Source organism: Haliotis cracherodii, unplaced genomic scaffold (assembly GCF_022045235.1).
Source record: "Haliotis cracherodii isolate W230 unplaced genomic scaffold, xgHalCrac1.p SCAF_5, whole genome shotgun sequence".
Lineage (NCBI taxonomy): Eukaryota > Metazoa > Mollusca > Gastropoda > Lepetellida > Haliotidae > Haliotis > Haliotis cracherodii.
The window spans coordinates 13652338-13675871 of record NW_027266308.1 but is presented as its reverse complement, the minus strand read 5'-3'; the positions used below and the strand labels follow the sequence as shown (position 1 = coordinate 13675871).

The 23534-nt window shown below is 40.2% G+C and overlaps 1 protein-coding gene across 3 annotated transcripts in view; it reads left to right on the top strand.

The window, feature by feature from the left end:
* The window catches only part of LOC139444305 (regulator of G-protein signaling 7-like), a 148008-nt gene that overhangs the window by 105702 nt on the left and 18772 nt on the right, over positions 1-23534 (top strand). For 2 of the 3 annotated variants that reach the window (XM_071225240.1, XM_071225239.1), the window contains exons 4-11: positions 7873-7979; positions 9248-9299; positions 10858-10999; positions 11639-11720; positions 17174-17260; positions 21209-21328; positions 21569-21630; positions 21927-22040. In XM_071225240.1, coding sequence (XP_071081341.1) covers positions 7873-7979; positions 9248-9299; positions 10858-10999; positions 11639-11720; positions 17174-17260; positions 21209-21328; positions 21569-21630; positions 21927-22040 — 766 coding nt within the window. The remainder of the gene's footprint in view (positions 1-7872; positions 7980-9247; positions 9300-10857; positions 11000-11638; positions 11721-17173; positions 17261-21208; positions 21329-21568; positions 21631-21926; positions 22041-23534) is intronic. The other variant, XM_071225241.1, reaches the window with a different exon arrangement.

Below are 23534 nucleotides of genomic sequence, written 5' to 3'. Positions count from 1 at the left end.
ACAAAGAGTACCAAGTTTGTTGTCACCCGTTTGTTCACCTGAATTTGCTGATGGGATATAATGTAGTTTTTCCACTGCATATAATACTTGGAAAAAACTTAGCCATTAAAGAATAGGGTTGTATTGACTCTGTATTACTTGGGTAGAGGAAGTAACTTGGGTCAGTTGACAAGTGATTCTTGAAATTTTGTAAATCCAAAAAATATTTGAGAAAATGCAAGTGTCTGGATAAATGATGTTCTACTGTATTGCGATACACAACTTTTAACTCTTTGCTCTTAGAATTAGGTGAGGTGGTGAAATGGGGTTTAACGTCACGTCCAAGATTATTGCACTTATATAGCGACGTGCATGCACATGTGTGTGAGTGTGGCTGCTTGTACTAGTCTGGACTGATGCAGTTTTATAGTGCTAGCTCACTGAGATACCATGCCGCAGTTTAACATGAATACCCCACTCAGACACAGTACACTGACTCCGAGCCGACCAGTCCTTGTGTTCGCCCCGTAATGCCGAGCGCCAGACTGGGCAACAACAAGTACCATCTTTTAATGTCTTTTGATATGATGCGGCTGGGGATCGAACCCCGGACTTTCTGCTCTCCGAGCGGACGCTCTGCCACTAGACCACGGAGGCGGTCTGCTTTTAGAATTAACGCTAGACATGTCATTGTGTAGTATGGCAGAGCATATCTTTCATCAGGACCCTTAAGGTTCTAAATGTGGTTCCATGGACTGCATGTTTACCAAAGATAAACCCTGTATATTGGTTATCTGTAACCTCGTCTAATTGTTGAACGTTAACGTAGACATAATTTATGTATCCAACCCAAGAGATAACAAATGACATTTAGATTGCATTTGTTTTGAAACAAATCCTTTGTCGATAAGAAAACATGAACTTAGCGTTATTCTTACTCTATGCCTGGCTTTGTCCAATTATCAGTGAGCTACTTGTTATCCGTTACCTGATTAAAGTTAATCTACTAATTATCAGAACATACCAAGTGTACCTCTCATTGCTTGGTTGTAGATAGACTAACATTCAGTCTATGAAATCTTATATAACACAATGCCCTTCTTGACTCTAAAAATAAAAAAAATTATTTTCCCCAATGCTGATTTCATAGCATGTGGAATAGAGCTAGCTAGAACTGGCTGGACTTGCTTTTGTATACATTTCTAGATTGTGTTTTTTTCATAAAATAAATATATTCAACAGTCATGGTGCAGGACTAGGTTGTAGACACTCCAGCTTGATAACAGTGTAAGAATCTACATCGAAATGTCGCTAAATGCAATAAACCAGAAGTTGTTATCCAAAAAAGTTGTGAGTTTTCTTATTTACTCACTAACTTCTGGAATGCCAATCAAAAAAATCCTTTGTTTTCAAACCAAATTTCAGGAACCATTATTGTTTGTACAAAAAACCCATCTTCATTCAGTGTTCAAATATAATTTTAACCAGGTGAGCTTCAGATCCCAGTGTGTTTGTCAGTTTAAAAATGAATCAAATAGTTTAATAAGATCAATTGAATCTGGCTCATATATATCTTACATCTAATATAGACAAATGAAAACAATACTAGGAGCCCATTTCCCCAAGGTATAAATCAGTTTAGAATGCGCAGACAGTGAAATGTTCAACACTGCCACAAAGCAACACCCTACATCTCCACGGGGAATCAGAATGGGGTAACATTTCATCAACGCTTACAACCAAACCTCAAATCCAAACTCCCATGATCCAATGTCAACAACCCACTTTTTCTCAGGAAAAAATGTTTGGCCTCGGAAGAGTCCTTTCCGACTTGGGTACAAGGAATATTCCCGCTGGGAGCATCGTCCCAGCTCGTCTTCGCTCGGATGGTTTTCCCAGCTCTGCATCAACACCACCAACCACTGTTGTACATGAATTCGTTCCAGCCTTAAGGGGCATTGATGGACTATTTTTATCATGACAAATTGTTACCTGCCTGAGTGAAATTGAGTTCAATTTACGTCATTAATGGGTCTGTCGTGTTCATGGAACTTGGAGGAAATTCAGGCGAGAATCTGAGGAGCAATCATGACAGATATTGTATAGTAAATAGCTGGACTCATCTTGTCATAGTCCTGTGCTAAATGTCTCCGATTGCTATTGCCATTTGTCAATCACTCTGCGGCCATCGGCAGAAAGTTGACAACACAGCTGTACATGGAGTAGATTGTAGACATTTGTAATATTCCCAGTCACTATCCTTTGATAAATGTTTGTACTACTGAAACATTATCTTAATTGTTTTCAAGATGTTTCTTTGATATTAGGAGGTATATTTGGTAATGAAAGCAGGTTTTGTTAACAAGAGGAAATATACCTCAAATACTTAGATAGTGTGTAGCAGATAATTTTGTTATGCTACAGAATATTTTTTATTATGCAGCTGAATGGAGTAAGGGTTGTCTCATCCCCCCTCCATCACTCTCTCCATCCCTCCCTACCTCACTCACTCACTCATACAGAATCAGAATATCTTTTATATACAATACAATGTTTTTTTAGGTTATACAGCTAAATGGTGTAAGGGGTATCTTACATACCCTCCCTCCCTCCTTCCATCCTCACTCAATCCAGCTGGACCAACAGTTCGGGAAGCAGTTTGGTGTTATGCATGCTGAGATTGAAGAAGGAGGCCGGTCACTTGATTTGACTGTTTCCTCCCAGTCTATCGTATTGATCTGTGACGGTGTTATACAGCCAGCATTACACTATCAGCCAATGACGCCATCACGGCAACCACTTCAAACTACCTAAATTTCAGTCTACTTGAGTGATGCCCTAAATTTCTTGCAAGTCCTCCTGCTCGATGTATACGTTTCACTGCAGAGATGGAAGGTTTGGGTCAAGCTAACATTGGAAACGTTACGCAAATTAGAGCTCTCGAGATGAAGTCGAAATAAAGTTTCAAAAGGCATTGATTTAGTTGTGGCAAGAGCTGAAAATATTGGAGTCAATATTCCATAATGAAATTAAGTGTCTCTTTAGAGTATTGTTTTATGATTCATGTTGACACTGGTTCCACCGCTGGTGCCGGCTGCGTTATGTGTCCGAGCACATTTGTAATTGTTTGGATCACTTCCTGTTCGGACATCTAAGAATGTTTCTTTTACTGCCAAGAGTATCAGTGCTGCTGTTCAGCCATGCAATAATGTGTGTGGGGATCATGGGTGGCATGAGGGAACGACCACCATGGGGATGTCCAGCATGGGACATCTTCATCTGGTGGGAGAGATGGTTGGCGGGAATGGCTCTGACCACAGTACATCAGATGCACTTTGCTGTGGAGGATCATTTGCTGGTCCTGTCAGGAAAGTTATGGCAGCATCCCCTTTGAGAGTCACACTTGGCCCATTTTGGATAGGATACATGCAGTCTGATATGCAGCCACACAGTCAGCAACATGAGGACATCAACATTGGCCTGATCTCCAGGAAAGCATGGCTACAGAATTCACTGGAGTGAAACTGGGAGTTGATAAAGATTTATACAGGCTTGAAAAAGCCTTTAAATTGGATACCAAGCCAGTATTCATGCAAATCATCCCTTTATGTAACAGTTACAATTATGATTGATCTTAAAAAATATTGAATATTGCATTTATGATATATGTTGATATTTATTTTCAAGCTTTTTTCTATATCATTGTAAAAATATTACAAAAGTTAGCATAGAACTAAGAATTTTAGCACAAGTTGATTAAAGTAGCAAAATTATTTCAAAAGGCCTCTATTATCAGGTGTTGATATATTAGATATCAAAAGATATGAATGAGATTTTATTTATTATCCTATATCATTCTGTATTATGGATTAAGTAGTGAAACAAAACTCCACATTCCATATTTACACAGTCTACCATATATAACGTAATAAGTGCCCCGTTCTAATAAGCGCCCACGGCGATATTTGCTAATATATTGGCTAGTGAAGAATCCCAATTAGCACCCCTTGCAGACAATGAAACCTTTGCCTGTGTCAAGTATAGTTAATGTATAGACTTATATTAAAAAGGCATTGGTGGTCATCCAGCTCACTTCTGTTCAGGGGGCACGGGTGGCCCAGTCATCTAAGGCGCCGCGATTCTCTGTGCAGACTTGTGTCCCTTGGGCACCCCAGAAACCTATGATTGTGGGTTCGAATCCCGGTGTCAGCACCATACCCGTGCTCCTGTGTTTCACCAAAGTGGTAAACGTCTGAGACCTGCATGACTTCGGACTTTCCTCCCACATTAAGCTGACACGCCGTGATATAACTGGAATACTGTTGATACAGCGTTAAACCCAACTCACTCACTCACTCACTCACTCACTCACTTCTGTTCAGGGCCCCGTTCCACAAAGTGATCTTTGCGCTAAGTCGATCGTAACTCCCATTCTTTAACACTGACTTACGACAATCTTAGCGCTAAGATCGCTGTTTGGAACGGGGCCCAGGACCATAAAGTAATCCTTTAGAATTACCCTCAAGACCATATGCTAAGAACTGCAGTGCCTTTATGTTTACATTGAGTGAGTGGTTTTATGCCGCTTTTAGCAATATTCCAGCAAAATCACGGCTGTAATGGGCTTCACACATTGTACCCATGTCGGGAATCGAACCTGAGTCTTCAGCATGACGAGCGAACGCTTTAACCACTAGGCTACCGAACCGCCCCCTTACATTGAGAGAGAGAAATTGAAAGTCAGTTTAATACAGTCATCAGGAACTTTGTTCTTGTCACCTGTGTTAGGGGCATCTATATGTTTGATGTTTGACTTCAGTATAATAATAAACAAGAAGCTTTGGGGCATTTTTTAAAAAAACCATTCACCTTTTCATGTATTTTTTAAAAATTGTTTTTGACCTAATTGTGGCTTGGGGTTGCTGAAATAAAATGAAATTTCATTTGACATTAACTTTTGTTTGGGTTGTCGATTTAGTAGGAAGAAGAAGATGTATGACTGTGAAAGGCATACATGTATTAAATTTTCAGAGAAGATTTTGTTCTTATTATGAGGTGGCTGGAGGCTACATGCTAGCATTTTGAAAAAGTTTTTAAAAAGTTTGATTTTTATGGTTGTATGTTTTTCTTATGCATTAAAGATGGAACTGTCACAAATATAAAAAAATAGCCCTATTTTATTTCCCAATTGTAATATTTTGCTCTGGCCAGTCTTTCCATAAACAGAAAAATAACAAAGTGTTCCGTTCTGTTTGATCTTGCATATCAGCAGAGAGCCCTTCCAGGTCACCCTCCACAAAGTGATCTTAGCGCTATGATTGCCAATAGCCTTTGTTAGGGTATGGGAGCTACAATCATCTTAGCACAAACATCACTTTGGGAAACTGGACTCTGAAGAGGGCACAACCCTATTCCACAAATTGATCTTTGTACCACGATTGTCATAAGTCTTTGCTAAAGTATGGGAGTTACAATCGTCTTAGCGCTAATATCAGGTTGTGGGCCCAGGACAACTCGGGAGGATGGAGCAGTTGTGGTCATTGTCCTTGTCATCTGTCTATTTCTGTAGGCAGTTGCTCAATATTGATTACACACTGTTCTCAACGTCTCCGATCGTTCAATTGACTCTTAAGCTTGATTTGGTGTCAGAATTTCACAAAAAGTCAGGGAAAGGCCCTTGATTCCTTTGCCGTCATAAAATGCAGGCATTTTCTGCAGCAGTTGCAGATGGCCACTAATGATTGAAGGCAACATCAGGGGAAGGGCTGGTACTGATATGAAACAGATATTTTGAGTAATGCCAATTCATTTTGACCAGCTGTAGAATTATCAAAGGAGTTAATGCTTATGTCACTGTATGTTGCTGCCAGAAAAGACTCAAGTGCCTGGAACGATGACACAATGCCTGATGGCTGACAATATGTTACAAATCTGTTCATCTGCGAAGGGTTGATCGTGAAAATATGTTAATTTGTGACCTTTGAGGAAAAGGGGCATTGATGTCATTCATGATAATACTGTACTAAACTTTATTTTTTATTATTTTGCTTAAGCTTTGAAAAGCACTTTTTCTCTTATTACATTGCAAACTGAGGTTCTCAACACCAGGAAATTGTGCACTTAATATGTAATACTACAAGAATGATGGTACTGGATCAATAATACTTCACACACAGCAACATTCTCTTTTTCAAAAATATTTTCTGCCTATCACCCAGGATTTAAACGAGAAATGTGAATCACAAAATAATGAAAGTCTGACCTAAGAAAACACCCTCAGGATACCTTTAACATTAGACAAACTGGTGCTAGGGGAAGTAACAATCCCTGGTATGACGTTGCGTTGAAGCAATATTACCCAAGGGATAAGGGACTACCTGCCCCACAATGCACACAGCGAACTCGACATCTCTGGGGTAGTTTCCTTGTGAACCCTAGTCATAGGTTATTATTATGTGACCTATAACTTGAAGACTATTACATAGATTCTTTTCACACTTGGTGAACACGTTCTGTACCAATAGCAGAGGTGCAGTGCAAAGTTTGATTTTGATATTTGGATTTTCTAGAAAAATAAAGCTATTTTTCATTTTTTCACTTAGAATATAGAAAACTCCTGTATGGATTATTTTCAAATTTAGGGAACTAATACTAATTGAAGAGGTGCAGTAAAACATTTGATATTGATATGTGGCTTTTCTGAGAAAATATTAATTTTACCTGTTTTGAACTTAGAATGTTTGTTTTTACTTCAGCATTTGTGTGACCTATAACTTGAGAACTACTACATGGCTTTTTTTCAAATTTAAGGAACACTTTCTATACTAATAAGAGAGTCTTAAGCAATGTCAAGTCAAGTGTACCGTATCCGGCAAAGCTTGCCAATGATGCACCAGTGCATCTTTGAATCATGCCATTACTATGTTGTATTTTTGTGCATTTTAAGAGAAACCGGCTCAAACGTTAAGGCATCAATATATCTCCAATATCAAAATTGTTCTTCGGCTGATGTTGGAGTTTAGGTCGGGGTATTAGTGCGCCCTGCTCACTTTTTGCCTTGTTGGTAGTGTCGGTGGAAGATCTAGTTATATTTCATGCATGGTCTAACGTGGTTGGCTCAGAAGTTCCTACCCTGTTGAACTTGCTCAAAATTCTTGTGCTTCAAAGGATGCTTATAGGGCACAGCAGTCAATGTCGGGATAATAACAGATTTACTAATTGTGTTTGTCTTTCAGTTCACCTGCACCTGTCCGGGTTCCAATATGATTTCAATATGGCCACTACAGCAGCCACATTGAAAACTTATTTAGGTCTTCACACTGCCATGGTACTATGGTACCTATGGTACAAGTTTAGTTAGTATTGGGGCTCAATACATATGGTCTATATTTGGTGATTTTTTAAATTTTGACCTTGAATAGACTCAATTGACTCATTTGCCATTTGGTGATATTCCTGAATTCTCCTGAAATTTGTTCCTTCGCTCTGTTGGCATCATCTCCTGAGAAGCCACTTGACCATTGAAGCCAGACATTGGCTTGTGTGTTTCTCCTGTGAGTGACATCATATCTAGTGTTAGTTTTTAGGTTTCAGTATTTATGCAGAACATATTTGAAAATCAGGGTACACAGTACCTTTTTAAGTGGCTGTCTTTGTTGACATTATTAATTGGTGACTTTTGTCTCGGTGAATCACAGTGCCATGGCTCTGTGTTTCATTGTGACTGTGTTAGTCAGTGTGTTTCTGACTGCAGCCTTTGTGACTCTGTTAGTCAGTGCGTTTCTTACTGCAGCCTTTGTGACTGTGTTTATCAATGTGTGTTTTGTGACTTATCAGTGGCTGTTTCTCAAACTTCTGCAGCCATTGTTTATCTGACTGTATGTCTGGTTTCAGTGGAAGCACTTCATCTGGCCCATCTAATGTCTGCACATGGCTACTTCTTCCCAATAGACGACCATGTGCTCTCCGTCAAGAGCGACAACACCTACTACAGATTTCAGGTGAGGAGAGGAGCATGTTCAACTCAAGTGTATATACTACACTTAGTCTGTCCGACAGACCCTGAAACAAATATGTCCAATACAGTCCATGCAGGTGTATATACTACACTTAGTCTGTCTGACAGACCCTGAAACAAATATATCCAATACAGCCCATGCAGGTGTATTACACTTAGTCTGTCCGACAGACCCTGAAACAAATATATGCAATACAGTCCATGGAGGTGTATATACTACACTTAATCTGTCCGACAGACCCTGAAACAAATATATCCAATACAGTCCATGCAGGTGTATATACTACACTTAGTCTGTCCGACAGACCCTGAAACAAATATATCCAATACAGCCCATGCAGGTGTATATACTACACTTGGTCTGTCTGACAGACCCTGAAACAAATATATCCAATACAGTCCATGCAGGTGTATTACACTTAGTCTGTCCGACAGACCCTGAAACAAATATATCCAATACAGTACATGCAGGTGTATATACTACACTTAGACTGTCCGTCAGATCCTGAAACAAATATATCCAATACAGTCCATGCAGGTGTATATACTACACTTAGTCTGTCCGACAGACCCTGAAACAAATATATCCAATACAGCCCATGCAGGTGTATATACTACACTTGGTCTGTCTGACAGACCCTGAAACAAATATATCCAATACAGTCCATGCAGGTGTATTACACTTAGTCTGTCCGACAGACCCTGAAACAAATATATCCAATACAGTACATGCAGGTGTATATACTACACTTAGACTGTCCGTCAGATCCTGAAACAAATATATCCAATACAGTCCATGCAGGTGTATATACTACACTTAGTCTGTCCGACAGACCCTGAAACAAATATATCCAATACAGTACATGCAGGTGTATATACTACACTTAGACTGTCCGTCAGACCCTGAAACAAATATATCCAATACAGTCCATGCGGGTGTATTTACTACACTTGGTCTGTCCGACAGACCCTGAAACAAATATATATCCAATACAAATTATGCAGGTGTATATACTACACTTAGACTAACTAATAGTTGGCAAGTCTAGATTACTACAGTTTCATTTCTGAAAATGAAGAAATCCCTTTGGCTCCTTTTTATCGCCCCATGTTTCAAGACTGGGAGATTTAATTTATTTTTGTGATGTTGACAACATAGAGAAGTAATTCACAAGTGTGCTATCAGTAATTAATTGGGTTGTTCTATCAGTTGTTCTTTCAGTAATCCATGTGATAATATCTATTTTGCAGACTCCATGTTTTTGGCCTTCTCGTTGTGGAGAACCAGAGAATACTGATTATGGTAAGATGAGCTTTTTCAATCCAAGGTGGTTATTATGATTTGAATTCTCTTATTGGCCATTCAGAATCAAGTATTTTACCAAATTGATGGTAGAATCCTGATGATGTTAAGTGGAGCAGTGTTCAAAAGTTTACCTCAACCTCAATTATCCAAAGTATTATATCTCCATTCTATTATGATCAATAACTTGGATTATACTATTCAGTAAAATATGTTTATAACAAACTTGCTTATAACGAACTAACAGATATAACAAACTTCTTTTTTGGACCCGGACATTTGCTGTATAAATGCTGTATATATAACGAACTACAGTGACAATGAACTAAAATTAGTGGTCCATTTGAGTTCGTTATAACCGTAGTTAACAATTTGGTTTGTTATAAGTCCAAATGTGACGTACACAAGACCCAAAATAGCCAACTAATCATTTAAAGCTTTTGTGTGATAGAGGGATCACAGGTGACCCAGTCGCCTAAGGCGCTGCGATTCACTGTGCAGAGTTGCGTCCCTTGGGCACGCCAGAAACCTATGATTGTGGGTTTGAAACCCGGTTCGCCCCAATTATGTTTCTAGGTTTGTAAGCACCATACCCGTGCTCGTGCGTTTCACCAAAGTGGTAAACGTCTGGAACCTGCATCACTTGGGGCTTTCCTCCCACATTAAGCTGACACGCCGTAATATAACTGAAATACTGTTAAAAGCAGCGTTGATCCCAACTCACTCACTCACTTTTGTGTGATAGAAGTTTTGGAGGAATTTACTGAGAAGAGATGGCACTTCCCGAGCAAGTGAGTGAGTGAGTTTGGTTTCAACGCCCCTTTGGACAGTGTGTCCGTTATAACATGGCATGTCAGATTGGCGTCGGAGGAAGCCAAAGTGATACAGTCCTTAGATATTCACACTTCACTGAAACCCACAAACTTGAATGTAATCCTCACAAACCAAGAAACAATATGAGGAATTCTGGAATTCAAACCCACGATCATAGGATTCTGGCATGTCTAAGGGACACAACTCTGTACAGTAAATTGCAGTACATGAGATGACTGGGACATCCACGTTCCTCTTCCTAAAACAAAGCTATTGTAGCAAAGGGTATTTACCATAATAGAATGGAGATATTATATAGTGGATAATCCAGGATGGCCATTGCCATGTCATCATTAAATGTTGAATTCATAATCGTATAACTGCCATTTAGAGAACATAGTTCCCATGCTTTTCAAATAATGTTATTCCTGAACATTCTATATTATTTGATTTATGATTAAACTGTACTACTCAAAAGATGTTAAGGAACACCCTGGTTTTTCATATGACGATAGTTAATCTGTCATGCAATGAGCAGTATTTAAACAAAGAATGTGAACCTGTGCTAATGTTTGTTGTAAGACTGTTGTATTTCTCTTAAACTCCTAAGTGTTTAGGATGAAGAAGAAATTAATGATCAACCCATTTGGAGAATTTATTTTGGCCTGAAGACTACTTTTGTTTAGACACTAGTCTTCTCATACAATTGTCAAGGGTTAGCTCTAAAGTGTTGCTTTTTTTGCAGCTGTTTATTTATGCAAGAGAACGATGCAGAACAAGCAAAGGCTGGAACTAGCAGACTACGAGGCTGAAAACTTAGCACGATTACAAAAAATGTTCTCTAGGAAATGGGAATTTATATTCATGCAAGCCGAAGCACAGGCCAAGTGAGTCGAGACACCAAGTTCGTCTGGGCCGGTCCTCTCTCGTTGATAAAGACGAGAAATCTCAGTCATAATGGTGTAAAAGTGTTACATTAAAGTTAAAGATCTTCTGTTTTTGAAGTTAGCATGGACAAAGTCAAAGTGAAAAAATGTTAAATTTTAGAAAAAGGTTTTGAGTGGTTTACTGTCATGTTTCATTAGCCCTATAGGACCAAAACCTACGTTATTACAATCGGTCAATAGGGAGCGTGAGTGAATATGGTTTTACCCCACTTTTAGCAATATTCCAGCAATATAATGACGGGGGACACCAGAAATGGGCTTCACACATTGTACCCATGTGAGACTCGATTATTTACAGACTCGATTATTTACAGACCACCGTCATATAGCTCTAATATTGCTGAGTGCGGCGTTCAGTGGTGATTTTTACGTTTGGCACCTGGATGCTAGGGATATTTAAGAATAAGGAGTAAGTGGTACGAAAACTTTTGTCCATGTGTATATTACAATGAGACAACATCAACTTTTCAAATGTCGTGTAATTAAGACCTAGAAATACATTGGCAACACCTTACAGTGTTAATGATAGACATTAGAAGTGTAACTTTGTTAATGTTCCATGATTTATTTTTTATTCAGAGTGGACAAAAAGCGTGATAAGCTGGAGCGCAAGGTGCTAGACAGTCAGGAGAGGGCCTTCTGGGATGTCCACAGGCCAGTCGTAAGTGCAGATTGATTCTTCAAATAAGGGAGAAAACATTTCTCTCTGTTTCAAGCCGACCTTGTTTGCAATAAGATTGAGTGAGTGAGTTTTGTTGAACACTGCTTTGAACATTATTTCCGTTACATCACAGCGTGTCAGCTTGATGTGGGAGCAAAGCCCAAAGTGATGCAGGTGATGTTGATCACTTTGGGAGAAACCCATTGGTATGGTGCTGCCAATCCTAGAAATATAATCAGGCTTAATCGGGATTCAAACCCATGATCATAGATTTCTGGCATGCCTAAGTGATGCAAATGTGCACAACGAATTGAGGCACCTATTCAACTGGGCCACCCGTGCCCTGTTTTAAAAATTAATGTTTTTAGCAAACTTATGAAAAATGTGCATATCAGTTTTTTAACATTTGTACCCCCATAAACACAAAAACATGTTGAGGTCATTCTTATAAAATGGTGATTCAGCAATTATTTCACAGACTGCTTATTTAATCCTGAATGTCCAACAAATTGTTGACAATGTTACGAAATCAGTGGCATCAATCAGTGCAATAATACAACATAAACCCTTCTCACTTTATTATCAGTCAATCAGGGAACAATAGTCCGCTTGTGAGTGTGGCCTAATTTGTTCCAGTTTTAGCAAGCATAAATGCCAAAATAATAGTTTGGTTGGCCAGTATCAAATGACATGGAATCACTTGCAATATATTTAGTTGGTATTATTTATATGTCATGGGTGACCATAAATTTGTTGCCCACTTTATTTTTTGTGATATTTTCCCGAAAGACTCAGATCCCACACTTAGACCCATTAGTACTGAATTTGAAGTAATAACCGCCCAGGGCGCTCTCAAAATTAGAAATAGTGGGCTCTTATCAGAATATTATGTTCGTGAAAAAAACAGAGTTGAAAGATTGTATATTTCGTGGTTTATGCTGACAGCTTGAAATGTTGATATACGACAGGTATATTTTTCCAGAAATTAATTGCCCATAATTAAGGCTGCATATAACACACGAGTGTGTATTATATACGAATAAATAAGTCTTGTGTTCCTTGATCAATGGGAAGGGGTGCTAAGTTGAGATTGTTCACTAGGCAATATATTAGGAAATAACGCTGTGGGCGCTTACTAGAGCGGGGTGCTTATTATGTCGAATACGGTAATTAAGATAAAAATAACAAGAATTTAGAGTCATGATTTTTTTAATTGATGATGTTAGAACCTGTGCTCTTCTCTGTCATGCTATGAAATAGATAGCAAACATTACGTGATATAGTTTAAGTTTTTTATCTAATCTGAATGTTCAACCGATACACCTAGTGAGAAGAATCCTTTGTCCTTGTAGTGTTGGTAGTAAGAAAGACCAATCTCTAGAAACATGTAGAACGGAATGGCCTTATCGTGCATGTATGAAAAATGCATTTGGTGAGGTTTACGAAAAAAAGTAACTTTTGTAATATTATGAAAAAAAATCTCGATCCTATCCCAACCCTGCAAAGATAACTGACATGTCCCCTGGGTTTAAATCTCTCACCATGATCACTAGTATTCATTATGTTCAAATGTGATAAGTTGCTGTATGTCACAGCCAAGGTTGAGTGAATGTCAAAAGTGACTTGTGACTCAAATGACAGGACTTACTACCATTAATTAATTAATGACAGCCTTCGGTGAGAAGTGAGGCTCTTCCCAACACTGAGGAGTACTTGTACTATTGACCCCTTCTATAGAACAGCCAGCTGAATGTGGGAAAACCCTGTAATAGTTCTTCAGGAAGATAGTGTCCAGCCATGCCACTTGAGGAGCCATCTTGTTATACTGTTACAAACAAACAAATCCTAATTTGCTCAGTATTGATAAATCATTGTTCACATTACAAGCATTGATTTCATCTTTACACTGATACTCATTCACCTCGTTTTAAGGCACATAATTTAGATCCTACCTCATGCTTATGTACTTATGTATATTTAATAAATATGTGACAGTCAAATTTAAAATAATAGTAGTTTGAAGGGATAATGTTGCAGAGGTTTAAAAACCCACCAGACACCTTTTGCTTTATAACGAGGCAGTTACAGACAGCTTTTGTGATGCAGTGGAAATTTTTAAGAGTGTTGGGTATAGATGCTTGTATATATTGGAAAGTATATTATCCTGCAACTCAGAATTGCACTTTAATCAAAATAATCATTGTGTCGTCATGAAAGAGGAAAATGCCAGTTTTTTTAGGCAGATGCATTTTGTAGGCATGCTTAGCACATCACCTAGTATTGATTGTCAATGGAAATTCATAGTTGGGTACAACTGTAGTAATCCGGGCGAGAATATCAGACATGCTCTGTGGCCAAATTGGCTCATCGATAAAGACTTGAGAAAGAGCCGCCGTAACATGCATGCCTTTGTGTTTGCTAGATGTTTTTATCATTCAAGAAAATTTAGAAAGGGAAATTAATGCATCTTACTTCCTTATCATTTCTATGTTAGAAAATGTGTCTGAAATAGTGCTGTGTATGCAAGGGACCCGGCATTCCCAGCACTTCCTGTAATTTAGATACACTTCTGTACTTCGTAGATGAAAAAAAATGAACATTCTGATATTTGCATTATAATTCTTGGATATGACAGAAGTAGGGAGTTTGTACGTAGGGATCAATTCTGAGATTGAAGGAAATCCTGTTTCATATTATTTAATTTATATTTTTAACTTTTTGTTTATGACGATTTTTTGAAAGATTTTGTGGAAATGATCTAAAAGCTCTGCAGAATACGTGGCTAGCAGTAGGACAATTCCTCAATACACCTATCTAGCCTGATTCATCAAGTTTTGATACAACTATTGTTTCCAGTGTTAATGTATCGATATACAACGTTACATTACATACCGGTAGTTATAAGTAAGTCACCCATATTGTGCTTCACAGTAAAGTTGAAAAAGAATTCAGTTTGAAGTTTACACAGTATATGGCTTTTCCATCGGATGAGAGGCTTGTCACATGACCACGAATCTGACATTCATAAGTGTATAAACGACACATTTTGAGGTTCATGAATTTTGCATGAGACTATTCTTGAAATGGCGTAAACACTGACGGACTTCGTCCACATTCCAGGGGGAAATCCTGGGAAATCCCAAGCACGAATAAATACAGAAGCGTTGTTTCTGATCATTTACACCCTTTAATCTTGAACTTCACTTTGGAAACAGGGAGTAAGACTACATGCATGTGTAGCAGGGCGTGGAGTCATCCCACAGATGACATCCTTACCTTGTCGGCTTGCTGACGGGGTTAACCTCTTTGGTCCTGTGGACAAGGCGTCCTACCTGTCATCAGAAGGTCCGTGGTTTGAATCCCATCACGGGACTCGGAAATTTAATGACCGCTGCACATGTACACAATAATCCTCAATAGAACCCATCCTTGTGAACTAAGGAAGAGACGCAAACCCAACAATCTTTTCCATCCATGCTTAGACTGACTGACAGTCTACAGCTACCTATGAATTTACCTCAGTATCTATTTGACACATCTTTATAATAAATATTTCAATGATCGGCCAATTGATCAATGATGACTAACACTTAATAACTTCGGAAATTTCTCCTGTCACTTTGATCTTGTCGGACATTTTGATGTCGTGTACTTTATGTAAATGTGTTACAATGCTTTGTCACTGTGACTGACTTTCTGACCCCCTATTACCCTACCCTACCCGGGTACCCACTGTAGGTCTCAGGAGATGTCTCAAAATGTCCGATTGGAAACATGTTTAGCATAGCCCTGGCAAAACGTATTTAGATACATGTATTAAACAATCTGGTCATTCATACACTGAAGTTGACTTATGTTATATCTTTATTCAACCATATGAAAAATCAGAAGGAATGGATGCATAGTCAGAAAGAAATGCGAACATTAGTGACTTGTAGTGTAACCATAGAGTTCAAGATAATTTTTGTCATTAAACAATATATCACGTGACTAACAACGGGTCCGGGTAGTCCTGTGGGTACCCGGGTCCTTGTCAGTACCCACCCGACCCGGGTACCCGAGTTACCCGTCCCAAGCCTAGAATCTATAGTTGTAACCAAACTTCAACTGATTTTAGTGTCGAGCAAGTTGAGCATACAAACACTCATGTCAAGTCTCTATCGATGGACTGTTGTTTTCCGTGATACAGCTGGTTGTTGTATGGCGCTCCGTGTAAACATGAAGTCACACGTACTAAATGAAATTGTGCATAGAGCCTTCAGTCTGCCATGTTGTCAATGTTGGCTAGAATTGTGTTCTGGGCAACATTGAAATGCCTTGCCACTGATGCTTGTGATTGAATAGCTTCAAGTGTACCAATGGCTTTATGTCTCGCAATATTACCGTATTCGACATAATTAGCGCTCCGCTCTAATAAGACCCACGGCAATATTTGCTAATATATTGGCTAGTGAACAATCCTAATTAGAACCCCTTCCGATTGATCAATGTACACAAGACTTATTTATTCGCTTATAATACACACTCGTAAGCTATATGCACCTTAATTATGGGCAATCAAATTCTGGAAAAATGTCTCTGTCGTATATAAACATTTCAGGCTGTCAGCATAAACCACGAAATTTACGATCTTTCAACTCTTTTTTTTCCCCGTCAAAATACTGTTCCAATAAAGAGCCCCCTATTTCTAATTTTGAGTGCACCCTGGGCACTTATTACGTCTATTACGGTATTAATCATGGCATGACGCTTTTCAAAATTTACTTTGTTAACTCTATGATTTGTAAAAATGATGTGTCCGTCAAAAGACATGATACTCTCTTGTGAGTTTGAGCAAACTTCCAAACATTCCAAATATTTCCAGTATCACCAGGGTAGAATACATTGCCAAAGATACCTGTCACAAATTCTCTAAGAAAACTAAGAAAACAAGTTATGCAATTGTCATCGAAATTAACTCTATCAAAGACAATACAACTGTTTTGTGACACTGTATCAGTCAAAAAGAAAATTTAGATCATATTTTTTATTTGACAGTCCACAATGGAATACTTTCCATCCACTAAGTTTTTGAAAATAGTGTTACCCCTTGTGCATTTCTATTTTGGGAGAGTACACATTTATGTTCACTCCATAGGGAGCTCGGTTCGTCATACCCCGATGGCGTGGGATGCTGCTCGATATCATTCGATTACAAGCCGCCATCAATTAGCTGGAGGGGCAGTGGGGTGGCCAAGTGGTTAAAGCATTCGCTCATCACACTGCAGGCTCAAGTTTGATTCCCCACATGGGTACAACGTATGCAGCCCATTTCTTGTGTCCACCTGCCATGATATTGCTGGAATAGTGCTGAAGGCAGCGTAAAATATGCTCATATAGCTGTAGAAGTGCTGATTGCGGCATTAAACAAAAAGTGGAAATTCTTCTGATTGTAAGAAACGTGTGTGTTTCAGCCTGGTTGTGTCAATACGACAGAGGTGGACATTAAAAAGGCTTGCCGCATGAACCGCCACTCAAAGATCACAAGAGTAGGAAGCCTGGTACGTATTAACTTTTCTTACTTTTGGCAAACACTCGTAGACACATACAAACACACGTTTACATGGCAGTTTATTTTACATTTACTCATCCTACTTTAGTTGTTTCAAATACCAGTTACCAAGTTTGGATTACAGGTTGGAATAGGCCCCCACTAATTGCCCGCACCCTCTCCCGATCAGTCAGCTGTAGTAGCCATCTCCTGCCTCTCATCAAGGATGTAACCCCAACAGTAGTGGTGGTACACCATGTACCCCCCAGACAGAGAGCCCATCTTTGACGGTCAGCCATATCCCCCCAGACAGAGAGCCTATCTTTGATGGTCAGCCATATCCCCCCAGACAGAGAGCCTATCTTTGATGGTCAGCCATATCCCCCCAGACAGAGAGCCTATCTTTGTTGGTCAGCCTATCTTTGATGGTCAGCCATATACCCCCAGACAGAGAGCCTATCTTTGATGGTTAGCCATATCCCCCCAGACAGAGAGCCTATCTTTGATGGTTAGCCATATCCCCCCAGGCAGAGAGCCTATCTTTGATGGTCAGCCATATCCCCCCAGACAGAGAGCCTATCTTTGATGGTCAGCCATATCCCCCCAGACAGAGAGCCTATCTTTGATGGTCAGCCATATCCCCCCAGACAGAGAGCCTATCTTTGATGGTCAGCCATATCCCCCCAGACAGAGAGCCCATCTTTGATGGTCAGCCATATCCCCCCAGGCAGAGAGCTTATCTTTGATGGTCAGCCATATCCCCCCAGGCAGAGAGCTTATCTTTGATGGTCAGCCATATCCCCCCAGACAGAGAGCCTATCTTTGATGGTCAGCCATATCCCCCCAGACAGAGAGCCCATCTTTGATGGTCAGCCATATCCCCCCAGGCAGAGAGCTTATCTTTGATGGTCAGCCATATCCCCCCAGACAGAGAGCCTATCTTTGATGGTCAGCCATATCCCCCCAGACAGAGAGCCTATCTTTGATGGTCAGCCATATCCCCCCAGACAGAGAGCCTATCTTTGATGGTCAGCCATATCCCCCCAGACAGAGAGCCCATCTTTGATGGTCAGCCATATCCCCCCAGGCAGAGAGCTTATCTTTAAAGGTCAGCCATATCCCCCCAGGCAGAGAGCTTATCTTTGATGGTCAGCCATATCCCCCCAGACAGAGAGCCTATCTTTGTTGGTCAGCCTATCTTTGATGGTCAGCCATATCCCCCCAGACAGAGAGCCTATCTTTGTTGGTCAGCCTATCTTTGATGGTCAGCCATTTTCCCCCCAGACAGAGAGCCTATCTCTGATGGTCAGCTATATCCCCCCAGGCAGAGAGCCTATCTTTGATGGTCAGCCTATCTTTGATGGTTAGCCATATCCCCCCAGGCAGAGAGCCTATCTTTGATGGTCAGCCATATCCCCCCAGACAGAGAGCTTATCTTTGATGGTCAGCCATATCCCCCCAGACAGAGAGCCTATCTTTGTTGGTCAGCCTATCTTTGATGGTCAGCCATATCCCCCCAGACAGAGAGCCTATCTTTGTTGGTCAGCCTATCTTTGATGGTCAGCCATATCCCCCCAGACAGAGAGCCTATCTTTGATGGTCAGCCATATCCCCCCAGGCAGAGAGCCTATCTTTGATGGTCAGCCTATCTTTGATGGTTAGCCATATCCCCCCAGGCAGAGAGCCTATCTTTGATGGTCAGCCATATCCCCCCAGACAGAGAGCCTATCTTTGATGGTTAGCCATATCCCCCCAGGCAGAGAGCCTATCTTTGATGGTCAGCCTATCTTTGATGGTTAGCCATATCCCCCCAGGCAGGTAGCCTATCTTTGATGGTCAGCCATATCCCCCCCAGGCAGAGAGCCTATCTTTGATGGTCAGCCATATCCCCCCAGACAGAGAGCCTATCTTTGATGGTCAGCCATATCCCCCCAGGCAGAGAGCCTATCTTTGATGGTCAGCCATATCCCCCCAGACAGGTAGCCTATCTTTGATGGTCAGCCATATCCCCCCAGGCAGAGAGCCTATCTTTGATGGTCAGCCATATCCCCCCAGACAGAGAGCCCATCTTTGATGGTCAGCCATATCCCCCCAGGCAGAGAGCTTATCTTTGATGGTCAGCCATATCCCCCCAGACAGAGAGCCTATCTTTGATGGTCAGCCATATCCCCCCAGACAGAGAGCCTATCTTTGATGGTCAGCCATATCCCCCCAGACAGAGAGCCTATCTTTGATGGTCAGCCATATCCCCCCAGACAGAGAGCCCATCTTTGATGGTCAGCCATATCCCCCCAGGCAGAGAGCTTATCTTTAAAGGTCAGCCATATCCCCCCAGGCAGAGAGCTTATCTTTGATGGTCAGCCATATCCCCCCAGACAGAGAGCCTATCTTTGTTGGTCAGCCTATCTTTGATGGTCAGCCATATCCCCCCAGACAGAGAGCCTATCTTTGTTGGTCAGCCTATCTTTGATGGTCAGCCATTTTCCCCCCAGACAGAGAGCCTATCTCTGATGGTCAGCTATATCCCCCCAGGCAGAGAGCCTATCTTTGATGGTCTGCCTATCATTGATGGTAAGCCATATCCCCATCGAGACAGGGATCCTGTCATTGAGGGTAAGCTATATCCTCCAGACAATGAGCCTATCATTGATGGTAAGCCATATCCCCCAGACAGTAAGCCTGTCATTGATGGTAAGCTATATCTTCCAAGACGGGAAGACCATTATTGATGGTAAGCCATATCCCCCAGACAGGGAGCCTATCTTTGATGGTAAGCTATATCCTCCCAGACAGTAAGCCTGTCATTGATGGTAAGCTATATCTCCCTCCCTCTCTCTTCCTCCTCCTCCTCCTCCCCTTCCCTCCCTGACGTTGATCCTATCATTGAGGGTAAGCCATGCCCCAAGGACAAAGAGCCTACGTCGCAGGATCAGAGGTTCATGGCAGCAATGGCCTCCCTGGAGGCTTGTCTCAGGAGAGTGCGGAGGGGTCAGCATGCACTGCCCCAGGAATACTCTTGCCATTTCCCCAGCCTCTGCTGCTCAGTCAAACTGCCTGCAGAGGCTTGGGAGGAGGTTGTGTGACACATGAAGGTGCAGATAGCGGTACAGATAAATGTGTTACAAGCACTGGCAGAGCCAGGGAGCACAAGGGGTGTGCACAGGTGTGAGACCCCACACAACCCCACCCCACCCCACATCTTACAAGTGGTACCCTCAGTGGCATATTGGCACATTCTAGGTGTACCTCAAACACACACACAGCCCATTTTAATGTGTGTGCCGCAGTGTACAGGCATCTTATAGGTGCCCTCGAACACACACACACACACACACACACACACACACACACACACACACACACACACACACTAACACACACACTAACACACACACTAACACACACACACACACACACACTTCAAATTACTTGAATGAATCAAGGACTACAAATTTGTCTGAACCTAGTACCCCTTTAAGAATATGCTCCTTCTATATTATTTTAAGGTATGCATATATTATATTAAGACTTATAAATGGCAAGGTACAATATATTATACCAGAATGAAATGTCAATTTCATCTATTTGCTAAATTGATATATTCTTTCAGGATTTTCTATTAAATGTTTATCATATTTTCCTAAGATGTTTCTAAAATGTTGATTACCATGTTCGTATTTTCCTAAGATGTTTCTTAAATGTTGATTACCATGTTCATATTTTCCTAAGATGTTTCTTAAATGTTGATCTCCTGTCCAGACATGATTATTTTCAGATCGCCATCATATAGCTGAAATATTGCTGAGAGTGCCGTGTTTAACAGACAAAAAAACAAATGTATTTTGTTGATAATGTTGATTATCTTGTTTGTATTTTCCTAGGATGTTTCTGCAATGTTTGATTACCATGTTCATGCTAAGATGTTTCTAAAGTGTTAAGTGTTTTTCTGCCTGTTAAGGATATGAGGACTACAAATCGTGTTTCTCTGCAGCCTAATTACGCAGTCCCTGGGGGCAGAATAAGCCCCAGTGTCTCTGAGGCTGATCTTCATAACCCCACAGACTCCATACGAAGGGAGGTAAGTGCTGTGTGCTCAACCCATCAAGCATTTCAGATTCTTTTTTTTCTCTCTTCAAAATAAAACTTTAATTCAAATTTCAATCATGTTCACCATTAGAGGCTTTAAAGGATATATTTTCTTAACTGTAAGATGTGATAAATAATTAGAATAATTAGCTGTTAAGTTTTGTATATTTCTCTATTTTGAATCCATGAGCTGAATATTGCAATTTTATATGTTGATGCTTCTCTTTTTCAGATTGATGCTCTACGAAGGAAATTAGAGAAAAGAAGAGTGAAAATATCAAAAGTCACTGAAAGGTATCGTCCACAAAGAATAAAATATTGATGGAAACAGTCTTTCACAATTATGGAACACATTAGGATTTTTATCAAAGGGAGATAACTCCTCAATATCTTGACTTTGTAATAATGTAATCATAAGACTAAATGTTTAATCTGTGAATATGTTTTTGAGTTAGGCCCATACAATCTGTCTTGTAAAAATTATTCTATTATTTACAGAGAATATAGAGTAGTCGTTGAAAACTGGACTGATAAACTGTAGAACAGAATTTGTTTAAATGATGAAAGCATCTTTCATTGTCCTGTTTCAGTTACATGGCTTACTATGAGCAATACGCAGAATACGATGCCTTCATAACCAGCCCCGATCCAACCAACCCCTGGATCTCAGATAACATGGAATTCTGGGAGACAGAAAAATCATTGTAAGTTCATTTTCCTTATGATAAAATACATGATATTGGGACCCGTGAAGATTCCGGGGTAGAATAGGTCTTCAGCAACCCATGCTTGCCGTAAAAGGTGACTCTGCTTGTCGTAAAAGGCGACTAACGGGATCGGGTGGTCAGGCTCGCTGACTTCGTTGATGCATGTCATTGATCCCAATTATGTGGATCGATGCTCATGATATTAATCACTAGATTGTCTGGTCCAGACTCGATTATTTACAGACCGCCGTCATATAACTGGAATATTGCTGAGTGCGGCGTTAAACAACAAATCAACCAACCAACCAACATGATGTGGGAAGCTGAATGTGTCTGCTGTTAATGACAGTGAACCTATGGGATTACTGCTGCAAACAGGTTGCCAGTAAACTAGGCCTAACAGGCAACTTATTGGATTGTCTGGTGCAGACTTGATTATTTACCAGCTGCCTTCATATACATGTTGCTTCGTGCAGTGATAAAAAACAATCATGTAGAGTTAAACCTTGTTTGTTAAGTCATAATCTAAAAATATTTCAAGTAACCCAAAGGCCAAGACCAGTGCTGATTTAGCGGAAATTTGGCTGATGGGATTTTGTATTCACTGCGCAACTTCAACTGTCATGTTTTAACGATATAACGTTAGTCAATATATTGCCAATATGAAGCAGTGAAACGAGGGTCATAGATTTATGGTTAAAGATATGGTGTTACATATATCAGACGAGATGGAATTAATTCCCATTTTCCAACATGTATTGCTTACGGCAAAAGTGAATAGTCATGCAACATTCTTTAAACTATGATATCACTGCATTGCAACAGACTCTCAGTAGTGTATGATGTCATCAATGGAATTTTGATTCAAGTTAGAAATTGAGGGAATACGTATGATGTGCATGAGCTTGTCCCAGCACCTTGGGATGAATGGTCCCAGCTATGATGTCTGTCAAAAGTGCTCACAGAATTCCAATCCGATTTTATAGATGGCAACCATACTGAAATTGTCATTTGGACCTTTATTCAGCAGTTTATGCATGTATCATTATGAAATTTGATATGCTTTTCGAAATAATATATCTTTCATGACATAGTTTGATTTTTGATACCTTTACGACTCTTTGACCTTCACATACCTATCTTTTTCTAGTGTCGCCGTATTTTCTACATTCCACTTGAAACTACAAGGCCTAGTTGAAAATTTTCGTAAATGATCTTAGTTATGTTGTTTCGGGGTTTTTTAATTTGCTTACCGGATTTTGTGCCCATGTTAAACATGGCGGCCATATTTTCGAAACCATTAATGAATATTAATCAGCTATTTTTTGTCGAAATATATTGACAATTGGCATAGATGTTAGTGTTACTGAAGTGTAAATGCCGTCATTGCAATAAAAATCAAAGTGCAAAATTGGAATATTTCTTAGACCCAACCACACACTAGCCTGCCAACAACATGTTTCGTCCTATCATCTGCATACATGGGAGAAA